The 14321-nt window shown below is 38.1% G+C and overlaps 2 protein-coding genes across 13 annotated transcripts in view; one reads left to right on the top strand and one right to left on the bottom strand.

Moving 5' to 3' along the window:
* LOC135167327 (uncharacterized) overlaps positions 1-14321 on the top strand; it is a 76494-nt gene that overhangs the window by 46771 nt on the left and 15402 nt on the right. For 7 of the 12 annotated variants that reach the window (XR_010299837.1, XR_010299836.1, XM_064130424.1 and 4 more), the window contains 4 exons: positions 967-1218; positions 3603-3629; positions 5854-6056; positions 8031-8137. Coding sequence is in view for 10 of the 12 variants with exons in the window: in XM_064130424.1 (XP_063986494.1) it covers positions 967-1218; positions 3603-3629; positions 5854-6056; positions 8031-8137 (589 nt within the window). In the remaining 2 variants the exon portion in view is untranslated. The remainder of the gene's footprint in view (positions 1-966; positions 1219-3602; positions 3630-5853; positions 6057-8030; positions 8138-14321) is intronic. The other 5 variants (XM_064130425.1, XM_064130428.1, XM_064130426.1 and 2 more) reach the window with 3 other exon arrangements.
* Positions 12965-13914, bottom strand: LOC135167380 (uncharacterized). The gene is made up of 2 exons (XM_064130513.1): positions 13736-13914; positions 12965-13416 (listed from the first exon to the last, which is right to left on the bottom strand). The coding sequence occupies exons 1-2, from the start codon at positions 13803-13805 to the stop codon at positions 13220-13222; spliced, it is 267 nt and encodes an 88-aa protein (XP_063986583.1). The 5' UTR covers positions 13806-13914; the 3' UTR covers positions 12965-13219.

The raw sequence follows: 14321 nt of genomic DNA, 5'->3' as shown, positions 1-14321 counted from the left end.
GAATTTAAATTTTTGCAATACCATGCGATAAATCGGTGTGAAATGTTTATCTTATTCGCATTATCCATTAATTCCCTGAAGCTTCGATAAAAGCCCAATTTGAAGAAAATTCTCAGCACATCTCCCTGAGAATACCGTCAAAAATTCCAACAAAATTCGCCACGAAGACGACTCCTTCGAAGACAAAAGAATATTTCAAACTCCAGAACGATAAGGCTGACAAGAGAGGTCATCCGAATAAAAGCCGAAAGAGACAAAAATTCGCTCATAATTTTTCTCGTCCATTGACGGTGATATTTATACTAAGTGGGTACAAGGGCAGGTTCTTCGCAGAACATAAAAGCGAATTACTGAGTTGCCTGAGTCCCGAAAATGTCCACCCCGTAACATTGTTACACACAAGGGGAAGACCGACGAAGGACGAACAAGATAGACGTATTCAATTTCTAAGAGAGGGGCTCTCACCCCTCATTTCAACCGACCACCCTTCTTGTGTTCGTTGAACCGAGTGAATGGACGAGACTATTGGGCAATTCTCGATATGACAATGTGAATCTTCTCGGAGACAAGAAATTCTGAAACTTTTCTCATCTCCCAAATTTTTTTTTCACTTTCTTTCCCTCTGGGACGATTAACAGACAGAATACAAGTTGTCAGAGGTGTGATAGACTGAGACATTCCAAGACAATAACATCTTTTTCTATTATTAGACCAGAACGTGAATTATTTACACGAATGCTAAAGTAGAAATCCTTACGGTTTATCATTTTTTCTGATTTACAAAAAATAAATAGATCATGAAGAGCTGATACTAGTGATAATAGTTTATTCCTTAAAAAAATTTAAAAGTGTGTCTTGATAAATGTAATGATTGCCCTTGTGCCAACAGCCAACAACTATCCTAAATAACAATAATATTTATAATGCAGCACAGTTGTATAAATATCCAGGAAAATTATGTTGCAGATATGGAAGTCCCCATCACAGTAGATCTCAATCGGTGAAAACACCGGGTAGTCGTTCATCAGGACGTCCAAATTATCTGTGTCTTCCACAACAACGATCTCGGGTCGCCAGTATGCCGAACACAGGAGTTGAAGAGGAATACTACAGACTGAGGCACTTCAGCATAACGGGAAAGGGAATCGTCAACCGTGGTGATTCCCTTAAAAGCCGACGATCCCGTTCCAACAACAGCGTTGCCTCCAGCAACTCTAGGTGAGTGCAAATGTGATCTTCATGATCCACCCACTTGGATCCACTATTTTTCTTACTATTCGCCCTTTTACCGTTACCACCACGCTCAAATACCTTCGCCGTATCCCACCAGGAGAATATATGAACACGCCTGGGTGGGATTTCCGTGCACTATCGAGCGTTCCTATCCCGTAGGTCTTCATGGAAAGATCGTGACTCTTCTTGAAGTCCTAAAAGCATGGAGTTTGTTGTACTCACTGGGGAGATCCGGGTGAACATGCCTCGCTGAATGAATGCCATGAGCACGCTATATATTTTCTTGTTTTTAATCCGGTTTTGAGAAACTGCGGGATTGAGAGGAATTTTTGGAGAAAATTACCCTTTCGTTTGGTGGAGGGGTTTTCAGAATTTTTTTTATAAATGAAAACCAAGTCCTATGATGGGATAACTATTTATACCGAAGACCACTCAACTCATAGTAGATTTTATAAAGCAAATAGAATTATTTTTTAGTAGAAATATTTGTTTTATGATCAAGTGTCAAGAAAATTGAGGAAAATTGAATGTTAATGTATGAAAATTTTTGGAAAATACAGATTCATCAAATGGAAGTATAAGTTTGACAAAAAATTCCTCGCCGTGCGGAAGCTCAGAGTCATCAGTCAAAAATCATGACGTCAAGACTGTTGAGGAAAAAGGGATGGAAGAAAATCCCTGGGAAATAGTTGGCGACCATTGCTCTACCCGGAAAAATCCTGAAGATATTCCCCAATTTTTTTTCATCCCTTGTCCACTACTTGAACGATAAATTATCCACTTAACTTTTATATTCCTTTTTCCCCTTCGTACATGAGGGACAGCCGACGGTAGGAGAGTAGTGAGGGCATGAGCGAGTGTTGGATACAGAATTTCAATTCAATTTTTTCCTCGATGAATATGTCGAGGGAATGGAGCTACTCTACTATGAGAGAGCGACAGGTTTTGAGGTGAGAATTTACTTCTGGTGGCTTTCAGGAGAATGCTTATTGACTATTCGAAAATAGCCTATACTATTTGCGGGCTAATCCATCCAGAAGGGCTCCAACCATCATCTAGCATTCCCTAGAATTGAAAAGTGAACATTGAATCAGCTACAAATAGTTTATCGACTTCTGTCTCAAGCAGGAAATGCTCTGAACGGTTTTCCCAATTTTTCCATCTCGTCCACTGCTGGAACGATAAGGCATCCATACTTATATTTATTTGTCCTCCTGATAAACGTCAATTGGGTTTCTTATCCAATTGCCCATGCACATATTGGAGGAATACTCGAACTCGTAAACTCTGGAAAATTCGAGGGTCGAGAAGGTTTGTCCAGAAAGAAACTATTTCCGGTAAGTTCTGTCCGAGTGCTTACTGACTTTTTGAAAATAGTCCATCCTGATTGGAAAATAATCCATCGGAGAGTAGCAAAACGTGATTTTCCAGGATTTTCCGAGGGAATATGGAATACACCGGAAAAAGTTTGTTTATTCTTTTGAAATAACGAGAAATATTAGTGAAATTGAAAAGTGAATATTGAGTCAGTTTCAAAAAGTTTATTGGCTTTCCTCTCAATCAGGAAAAGCCCCGAAGGTCTTTCCGAATTTTTCCATCCCTTGCTCACTACCTAAAAGATAAATTGTCACTACCTACCTTGCTCACTACCTAAAAGATAAGATTGACATACTGTTCGACAGAACAGCCCTTTTATTAATTTTAGGGAGCGCTTATTGCCTTTTTGAAAGTAACCTCCCTTTTGATTTGCCTACTAACTCGCCCATAAGAGTTGCAAAGCGGAATCCTTTACGTTGCCCCCGGGGTGTACGAAATACCTCTGCAAAAGTCTGTTTATTCTTTTGAAATATCCGGAAAATCTCGTGAAATATACGAACTGGGGCTTTAATGTTCGGGTCACTGATATTGAAGAGTGAACACAAAGTGCAACACTGAATCAATTACAGTGATGGAAATATTGCATTAGGTTACTAGGCACACCAGATAGTCTTCCAATCTACGAGGGTTGAGGGTTGGTGCATGCATACGACGTTAGTGTACACAGTTGGGGGTGAGACTTTAGAGAAAAGCCTCATCCATCCAACAAACTAACACCCCATGATGCATCTTACATATTCCATTACGCATGGAGGCACCCAGTGTTGATCTAATTGCACGTTTACTCATGTTTCATTGATTGTTGCACAATTGTTAACGCTTCCTCATGGTAAATTAAAATTTCAGGCATTCAACGTCGATAATGGCAATGCTCGTGATTTGAGATTTTTAGCATTTACGAAAATTAAAATAAAAGTACATCATTGTGGGAAAATTAATGATGGAAAATGTTAAATTAATTGATTAATTGATGGATAATTATGAAATTTCAGGTATTCTCTCGAAGCTAAACATTATAGGTAATTTTCATCTCCTCTTTTTTCAATATTTTTCGATTCAATGTTTTTTCATTAATAAATTTGACATTTTTATTTTTTTCTTCAATTCATTTCGTATCGAAATTTCACTGATATTCGTAGATGGAATGAATCCAGGAATTGTAAATAAACTCAATTTGAATCTAGTTATTTTAGTCATAACTAACTATCGACAATGCTAATATTTTTTATTATTCTGAGCTCTCAATAATGTGATGCAATTACAGTTTTTTCACGTTGCACTTTCTTTTGTACAACCCGGTGGGGGGATGGGAAGAGGATGAGGAGGTAGATGAGGAGGAGGTCGAGGAGGGGGGGGGGGAAGAGTGGTGAATACAAAAGCCATTGCCTTTTTTACGATGTGCATCAAACGACACCGCAGAGGGTATCTCAGATGACTTTCAGCGAAATAAAAGCGATGATAAAAAAATATGATATTTGTTTTTTCACTGGTGTGTATTCACATCTTTCATCTACGAGTGCGAACAGAGAATCCAATTAAAAGCCAATGGAGAAGTGGAAACAAGACCGGGATCAATGCTCTAGATCGAACCCGTGAGTTTACGTGGGACAAATTTAGGCAAACGTAGACCTACGTGTTAGACCTTAGAGTGTGATCCGTGACCATCAAATTTGCGGCTTGACATATCCAATGGTATATATGTTAATGACAAATGTCGTCCTGTCGAGCTGGCACAAACAGGTGAAGCTTCCCACATCATGGTGTACATAATATGGCATCTGTGCCCTGTGTATTGATCGACTGTCATCGAGTACTCCAGGAAATATGTTTTTACGATCTGACTCGACCCAGGAACTTCCGCATCTCCTGGCATTCGTTGGTGGAGCCGTGGATCGTTAGAGATAAGAGCGAGTGTGAGAGAAAAAATTCGAAAAATTACTCTACTGTTATTGTGAACGAACTGGTGGGAATTAATTAAGATTCCGTGGAGTGTTGGGGATTGTTTTTGAGGAGATACTTGAAGGCTTAACGATAGTAATAAATATTAAGTATTAGGATATTAAATATTTGGGAGGAAAAATTCAAGTTCTTTATATATTTATATATTTTACATGTATACAGCACGTGCATAAAAATGATAAAAACGAACATTAACTGGTTTTCAACTGTTTAAACGAATTTACGATGATTTAAAATAATATCCATAAATGACTACCCAATTAAGCGGGCACTGTTGCTTGTTTCTTCGAAAACTCAGTTAATAGCTAAGTCGACTTAAATTGTTTTACCTGTTCGCAACTGAATACCTTGAAATTCTACAAGAACTATGACGACGAAAATCTCCAACAAGTTTACCATAAATTCCACTCAAAATTGCTCAACTCTCTTCCCCACGACATCACTGCGATTTCTCAATTATTTATCTGTTACTGTATGAATATAATTGACATTCTCAACGTGAATCAGCAATGGAATAGACAATATGAAAATTTATCAGCTGTTAGCCGATAGCAAATACATATAAATCAGGTGTATTTGATGGCCTTTCCACCATCCCCTACCTGGACAGCGCCATTAGAGGACCAATTCCCGGTTGAAAGCCTGAAGATTTATATGACTGCTAACAGGTCGATCATACATTAAATTGAAATTTTTTAACCCCCTCTACAAATAACGATTCAAATGTTTAAATTTGTTTTCTATCTGTTCGTGAATCAACTCATATAAACATGAATTCGCTATTAAACAGACAACACAGAGATTTATCATCTGTTACCCTACGGCATATACATATAAATCAGGTGTATTTGGGGTCCTTTGAGTTTACCCCATACCTATTGGCGTATTGTACAACCGAGTTGAAGCAGAATATCGTCATGCTATACATCATGTGCAATGCATGTGTCAGCTACTCCCCTCCCTCACCTCACTGTTCCCCTCTTCACAATCATAAACCGTCCAGAGGCCTTGCACTAGAGTGTTTCAAACAGGGTAATTTCACCCCATTTCCACGTGTAGTTGTGCTTAAGCATTGAATTGCCCATCTGCAAATATCCCCTCTCCCTGTAATCGATTAAATTAACAATACATAATTTTTCATATCTCTCTTATCGTTCCTTAGTGAAACAGTGATTATTATCTCATTACACTGTCTCGACTATATGATTATATCACGTCCCTGGTGGATGATGTAAGATGAGTTGTTTGGTGATTAACTATTGTGTACAAAATGTTTTGTTTCAGTACCGAGCATTTAACAGCCTCTTATCCGGGCTCAGCGAGAAATTCAGCGGCTGGTTCGTTAGCGAGTTCGCGTGAGAGTAGCGCATCACAGGGATCAACTCCTTATCGTGTGCTCATGCTGGGTGCACCATCCGTGGGAAAAAGCTCTCTTGTATCGCAATTCATGACGTCCGAGTATCTGCACGCCTACGATACATCCATCGGTGAGTTTATAATTATCATTGGGGTGAGAGGGAGAGGGAGAGGGGTGGGGTGTATGAAATACGAGGATCTCGGTGAAATTGTAGAAATGAAGGAAAGTAATTGCAAACTGAGAATAAAATATTCGTCCAAATACAGAGACTCGAGCTGAGATTCACTGAATGATGAACAGAGGGTACTTTGAATTATGGGATATATTTGCATCGATGGGATATTTAATTGGCAATTACGTGGGGCAGAGTAATTGGCAACTGAAATGTCAAATTTTAACGGAAAAAAAAAAATTCAATGTATCTGTTTCTCGAATTCATCTTAGCTAACGATCAGCCCCAATTAGCCGAAAGAGCTGGCCTCAATCATTGTATATATCTCATGTGCGTACAGTGACCCAGTTGAATTCTCGTCTATTTCCAATTCTCCATGGCCACTTGATTTATTGTCGAATTAGGACGGATGTACGTGTTTGTTGTGGGGAATGGCCTGTTCGAATCCATTGGTTTTTTTTTTTATCGAGAGATTGACGAGCTTTTGGAGAGCCATAAAATTTTGGAACAGAGTGCTGAGGTGTGATATTTGTTTGTTTGATTAATTGGTGAATGTTTCATTCATTGTTTTCTCAATAGCCGATAGTTCTGTGGAAGAGAGGGATTCATCCGTTTAAGGAACTGTTGGCTGATCTATGGAAGCTGTTGCCCTCAGTGATGAACAATTTTATTCAGCCGATCATCTTCTGGTTTGGACGAGAATTTATTGAGAGCTTTCGGGTAGAAAATTCCAGCATTTGTTTCCTCGAAACAAACGTCTCTATTTCAGGGAGGAAATACAGGAAAAGTTGCCCAGTCACTTGATTTATTACCGAAACAACGGCGGGTATGTGTGTTGGGGCTAATGGATTGTTCGGATTCAGGTGATTTTTTATGAGGCAGAACGTGTTTTTCGCGAACTATTAAAGTTGGTGATGGTGTAACGGGAACCGGCAGTGGCTCATTGGATAAATTGTTAAATATTACAGACTTCCGATGGCGACACTGCATTTTTAGGGAAAATAGCGTTTTTTTAATTGCGTACCCAACATATATCTCTGGAAGAAATTACATTCATTCAAATTATTTATTTTATTTATTTCCTTTAAAACGAACCTCTTCATCTCTCTGATGGACACAGGGAGAAATGTCCTCGTAGACAGACGAGAGACCTTTGATGTTATATGTATACAAACAATGACCTGTTCTCAAACAGTGACAGAATTTTGGAACTGTATAAGAGCTTAAACGTCAGGTCATTCGATAAATCGTTAAGGCTCGCCTATTCCTAGCTACAGTCATAAATATTTCAATGCATATCTCCCTTTTATTTGCTGATCCCCACCTGTTTCCCTCCAAAGGTAGACCTGAGAGGAAAGAAATGAGAAATCCTGAGAAAAAAAATTTAATTCTGTCAATCATATTCGCTCTGGACAACTGAATGTCTGAAATCCCCGTTCAAAAAATCACTCCAAATTTGTCGCAGAAAAATATTTGATTGGCAGAATTATATTTATATCTTCGTATAGTCAGTGAGAAGTGAAAACTATTTTCCCCGGCATAGTAAACACGGTAATTGGCCTGATTGCAGTATGCAGCATCCTCTCGACTCTTCTGAGGACCCACTGCAAAGTCCGCCCTTCCGTTAAAAGCCTAACGCCAGTAAGATACACACAGTACTTGTTGATCAACGTTCCCTGTACCCACGTCTGTCCATGATTTCTTCTTTCATCCGCACACGTCTCTGAATTTTCCTCCCCTTATTTACCGTTTCCATCATTCATTCCCTCCGGGTGAAATCATACATATTCAGACCCAAGAGAGATCTTTTCCATCAAAGAAAACGTCCCTTTTAAGTAGAAAGATAAGTCATTCGAATTAGAGGGGAATTCAAACAGTTAAAAAAAAAATATTTCACACCTTTTTAGTGAGTTTAATTTGTATTTTGAGTAGTTATTTGTGTTTCAGATGACGAATCAGGGGAGAAAACTGTGAGTGTACTTTTGGCCAATGAGGAGTCAGAACTGACGTTTATCGACCATCCGAGTGCTGAGCTGACAGTGAGTATTTTTAAAAAAATAAATTCCGGGGAAAAGGGCGAACGATGCATCCACCTTGATACACAACATTATAAAAAACTTACCCAGGTGGTTTTATGTCTGTTCCATCCGGTCGCGAGGTATTCGATGTTCAACCCTCTTTGATATTTTTATTGGTGTATTTGGTACCCCCGACGCGGGTAATAAAAGTGCCATCTGAAAGAGATATATCCCCTTTTCTAGGAAAGTCCGCGACGATGGGGACATTTTTTTAAAACCATAATGGCCCACAAGAATATGAAAAAGAAAATTAAAAAAAAAACTCTCAGGAAGAAACTATGTGAAAGGAGTTATAGAGGATTATTCAATCTATTCATCTCATATTGTCTATTCATGAAATTGCTGAGTCTAACGTTTGAGGGTGGGCTTTTATTTGAAATAAGAAATCACGAAATGATGGAGAAACTTTCTTAATCACGGAAATCTCGGATACTTTGTTTTATCCCATTGACAATCTCAGACATTAGTATGTCAGGCATTCAGTCCTTTGGCCTGATATTGCCGTTTTGTATGAAATCAAAAATTAAGGAGAACGAAACTTTCGTAATCTGGAAATCTCCAATTATCCAGTATTTCGCCTCAGTGAAAATTTTATGCAGAATTATGCAATTCAGGTATTTGACATTGTGTTGCTGGTGAAATTCATGAGTTTAACGTTGGCAAGGAATCTTTCTCTGTAAAATAAGCAAAGGAAAAATTATGACGAAACTTTCTTAATGAAGGCAATCTCAATTGTCCACAATTGACCTCAACGACAATTCTATGCAGAATTATTCAATCCACGCACTGGACATTGTGTGCTCCATAAAATTCATAATACTAACTTTAGAAAAGAATTTTTTTTCGTAAAATTAACAAATTAAAAGTTAATTTCTGCATCTAATCACAGACTGCAGTGTGTGATGAGCTGTACTCATTGCGTGGAACGTAAAAGTCATTTTCCTACATAAAATGAGAAAAGAAAAAACCATAGTGAAACTTTCTTAATCAAGGAACTTCTCAAATTGCCCATGATTTCACCTGAAATTCCCTGTGGCTATCAAAGTGTGTGATCAGCCCATAAAATGTTACCTCCATGGTGATAGTAAACGTTAAGGTGTATCATTCTACCTGAGGCTGGTATTCCAACGCTTAGATCATTCGTTGTTGAAGGGAAATGTGGTACAGTATACCACTAAATGTCATCCTCAGAGTCCATGGAGTTTTGGTTGTTAGCATCAACTCACGGTTATGGGTATCCCGAAAAGCCCCTATACGCCATAATGTGTCTGTCATATCGTATACCGACTGATATATATGGGTGGATGTATCCTGACCTTCCTCCCCCCTCGTTTTGAGTTATCATCAACATTTTACATTCCATTCAGCTTTGGAATTCCAAAAAATGTTTTTGTACTCATAAATCCCGTAATAAAATAGACGAATGAATAAAAATAACAGTTGGGCTATTGGGGATGAAAAAGGGATGATAGTTTAGGGCGATTTTTAAATTTGAAGAATAGATTAATTTTCGGGGGTTAAGAGAACTTATTTAGTTTATTTTAGTTATTTTTTCGAGGTGCAGCTATGATGTTGAATGAGGAACGAAATTACATTTGCCTCTGGCCCTAATGATTCCCGATGAACCGTTAATTATCTCGGCAAAGTCAATATCTATAGCAACATAATTCAGAAGGTTATTATACCCTGTGATAGACGAGTGAAGTTTGAAGGTTTTCAACGTTGGTTTAACGGCGTTTATCCGGTAACTCATCGTTGAATAATTTCAAGATAGTTGGTTAGACATATGTATTCAGCCACCGCACATGTAGAGATAATACGCCAAAATCCACTGGAGCTTACGTGCCCTTAAAATTCTCCCACTCACGTGCGGGTTTTACGAGCCTCCCGGAGCTGAAGGATATGTAATATTATGGAACGGGATCAAATATCAACTGCAACTTCTTCCACAGAATTAGTTAAATGATTTTAGAATATTTTTTAATAAAAATCTAAAAGGAATCATCTCAGGTACATCTCAGTAGTGAATCAGTGAGTTTTCTGCGATTATCTCGAGATCTGAGGTAGATGGCAAAATTTTCATTGGAACCTTTTTTGTGGGCGAAGTCGAGAGCTACGAAAAAGGTTCTGATAAAAATTTTGCTATCTCCCTTAGATTCGGAGATATTTCGTAAAATCTCGGCTAGTGCTGCATTGACTGATTTGAAAAATATTTAAGACGTGTTGTGACACAGGAAAAATCGTTACTTTTAATTTGAAAAATTGTAGAGCTTTAATTTGAAGGCCAAAAACTCATTTCCTCCCATCGCAAATTAGTCAATCTCGTTGAGAAAGCCGAGTTTAAGTGTCAAGAATGCGTATAGCACTTCGTCGAGGCCCTCATGCAGGAAATACGTGTGAAGGGAGGGGCTGAAGGGAGACAATTAGATGCTTCGGTGCACCGAGTGAGTGGTGGTATATGGAAGGAAGGAATTCCCTCAGCTGAGTATTTCCACTCTCTCCCATTCCTCATCTCTCATTTACTTTTACTTAGGAATGAAGAAAAGCCAGGATGCCAGTCGGAGTGGGTACGCACCCATTATCAAAGGCAACTGTTGAATATTCCTTTGGTTCCCCTGCTCTGTGCACTTTTGTCATAAATTGGAGGATAGTGCCCTCAAAGGAGGGAATATTCTGAAATTAATTCTGGAATAAATTCCAGATGAGCTTACGAATCCGTCCTTTGGATTTTTTATTTTATTTCATGAAAATTCCGCTTTCATTCGTTATGTTCTTTCAGTTGCTGGCAACTCTTTGATGTGAAATAGAGTTCAATTTCTACTTTGACCCAGATTTATTCGAAAATTGGAATTTCCATCAGCCATGTTATGTCCATTTACCGTCACGTACTAAACCTCTGAACTTCTCGTGTAGCACTTGATCAAATTAATTATGTAAGCCACAAAGTGCTGAGGGTCTCTGAAATGCTTATATGTATGTCCAGACGACCCCGAGTGTAAGGAGTCGCTCGACTGGAATATCTTGTCTTGAGAAACATTGATAATTTTTATTTCATTGTTCTTGTTTTTCCACCGGCTTTGAATCAATTCTCACACGAGAGAAAAAATATTTTTTCCAAATATTCAGTTATTTCAGGGGAGAATTCATTTTTTCAATCACATTTCTTCGATTGAGTTATTTTTGTCTCAATCTTAATCCTCATAATCATTGAGGGAATTAACATTATCATGATATGTCATCAAAATAATTTGTTTTCCAGTGAAGGCATTAAGATTGGCATTAAGATTCCAATCTTAATTATCGTTGAAGAGGCACTTGAATTCATTTGTTGTTCTTATCTTAATATAATCCACTCTCCAGGAAGACCAAAACAAAATTATTATTACACTCGAAATACGGTTAACCGAATTTTGTTTTGCTGTTTTTCGAGTTAAATCAACACTCGACATTTATTTCCACCGAATTTAACACATGTTCTTTATTATGTAACAAAGCAGAACATCGATCGTGATTAATTACAGCAAAATTTTCGTTATCTGACACGAAATGAATTTAAAATCTACTGAATCAGTCTTTCCGCAATAAAACTGATCCTCTCTGAATATTCTCGACTGAAATAACTGCAACTGTAGCACCCGGTCAGCTTTGGTCTCTAAAAAAACGCTCCATCCATCCGGAAGTCAAAATAAATGAAAACGAACGCTTGAAAAAATTGGAAAATATTGTTTTCCCAATCAGTGTCGGTGTATCAATCCCATCGAGAACTTTAAGTAGAATATAATCTCCTCAACGAGCCATCGAAAGTCAAACAACAAAACAAAGTTGTTGCTGCACTCAAACCGATGCCAATGGAAATCCGTTTTATCGTTTGTCGAACGAAACCTTCGCCGCACATTCCCTTCAATTTTCATCGAGGTCCTTTGTTATTAATCAGTAGATAAATAAGAGCACTTTTCCCATCCTATCCACAGGTTGAAAAATCTTCAGTAATTATTTCTAGTATTTCATTTTCAATTCTGCAAAGACAAAATGGATAGATCACTTGTCGCAATAATATTAAACTTTGATGAATAGTCGTGATCCAAAGAAGATAATCCATTGTAATATTCATTCCCTTCTGAAACTGGCAGGTAAAGAGCTTATAAACGTAACTCGTTTCATTCACCTCAATGGGATTGCTTCCCTCTCCCCCTCCCCAACCGTTCCATTTTAATTCCTTACTCGACGGTAAAATCGTTCTCCCTTTTTCCGGATTGTCTCTTCCTTCATATCCTGATTTTCCATTTTAAGTTGACAATTTCAATTTCACAATTAATTCTCAGCATTTCTCCGGACCCTTCGCCCTTCCACGTTTAATATTTTTCTTTTATGTACTATACAATGTACTTGGGGATGAGGGAGACAATATTCACGGCACAGTTAAACGACAATTCTCGCTTTATTCGTTTAATTTATTTCTCTTCTCGCCTCGCTCTCCTCGTGTCAAGATAAAAAATATCTGCATTATCCCAAATGATAGAAAGACGTGTGACGCAATTTACTCTGGAGGCTCTTTCGAAAAAAAAAATCACCCTTGGATACATTGCTCGGAAAAGAGGAGCTTTACGTCGATATCCCCTGTCTCCTCGATAATCCTCGTGTTTCTCTTCCATTCCGTTTTTCGTCTCTCTGCGAATACTGTACATCATTTGTGAGAAAATCATATTTAATGGGATGATACAGTACATCTCCAAAAATATATTCTCATGAAAAAAAATCGCATTCACCCTAAAAATAATTTCATTCCAATTTCTGGGTGAAAAAGTTTTATTCAAAAACATCGTGAATCATCGCGTCACATAATATTTCGCGATAATTGACAGAACGATATGTCATGTTTTTTTAAACATTTTGGTCAAAATTTTATTGACATGCATTGTGATGGATTATGTTATTTCCCATTAATTTAATACCGCGGGCAATCGAATTATTTGTACATGAAATGTGATTTAATTGATTCGATAATCTAATATATGCTGTCTGATAATATTATTTATGGAGTAATTAAATGCGTGGTGGATCGATGTTGGTTATGGGCTGCCAGAAGTCCTCCGGAGGCTGTAAAGGAATGATGTCGCGCATTTCCCCGGTTTTGGGGTCCTCACTTTGACATGCCATCAGTGTGCATGCCACGTTTCCGTTGCTACAGAAGCAGTTATTGCAACCATCGAAGTAACTCCTGCCCTCGACACATCTCCTCTCTGAAGCAAATAATAAGTGTTAAATGCAACGGATAAAGTCAAATGCGAACGTCAAATGACTTTGATAAAAGCGTGAAAACAGAAATCATTTTCCATTGATGAATTTTTGGCATTGAACATTCATAAGTTCATCGGGAAATGTCAATGTCAATCGGAGAACTGTCAATTTTTATTCAATTGTCCTCCGAAAATAAAAAAAAATCTGGAAAATACACAGATACCCCTCGATAAATTCCAGATTATTCTTGTGAAATTTTGGAAAATTCTTCAAGAAATTTTACTCAAATAACATGTGCAAACTTGGAATATCGATACTCACCCACACGCGTTGCCATCGTCAAGCTGACAACCAGGAGGGCACAGAACAGTGTCAGGTATTTGCGTGCCATAATTTTACTGCTGACAAATGACAGTGTAACTTTAAACTTTGACGTTATTGAAACAGCGAGAGGTGAGATGCACCCTGTCGTCTACCAAGACGCCAACTGACTCTCCAACGATGTCAGCTCGTTTTTAATACACCACGAAACGCTGATGATAACACCGGAGTGTTATCAGCTGTGACACTTGGCACATAGAAAGAGACGGACTCAGGGCTGCGTGCGTTAACTACCAAAATCATCGGGCCTCGCTTATCTCAATCTCTCCCCTCTTTCCCCGAACAAAAAAATTGAGAGATATATTTTTTTATCGTTAAACTCCTGGGGGAAGGGGAACAAACAATGTTCAAGCTCTTCCGAAATTCGCTTTTTAAAACTATTCAACTTTGTGTAGAGCGATAGGATTGAGCCTTGATCCGATGAATTTTACGATTTAAATCAAAATATCGAGATGAAAAAAATTGAAAAATTAGATAAATGCAATAACATATTCCTTTGGTCAACAATTGAAACAACTGCGCATTA

Source organism: Diachasmimorpha longicaudata, chromosome 11 (genome assembly GCF_034640455.1).
Source record: "Diachasmimorpha longicaudata isolate KC_UGA_2023 chromosome 11, iyDiaLong2, whole genome shotgun sequence".
NCBI classification, from domain to species: Eukaryota; Metazoa; Arthropoda; class Insecta; order Hymenoptera; family Braconidae; genus Diachasmimorpha; species Diachasmimorpha longicaudata.
Note: the sequence above shows the minus strand (reverse complement) of the source record. Positions and strands in the feature narration are given on the sequence as shown.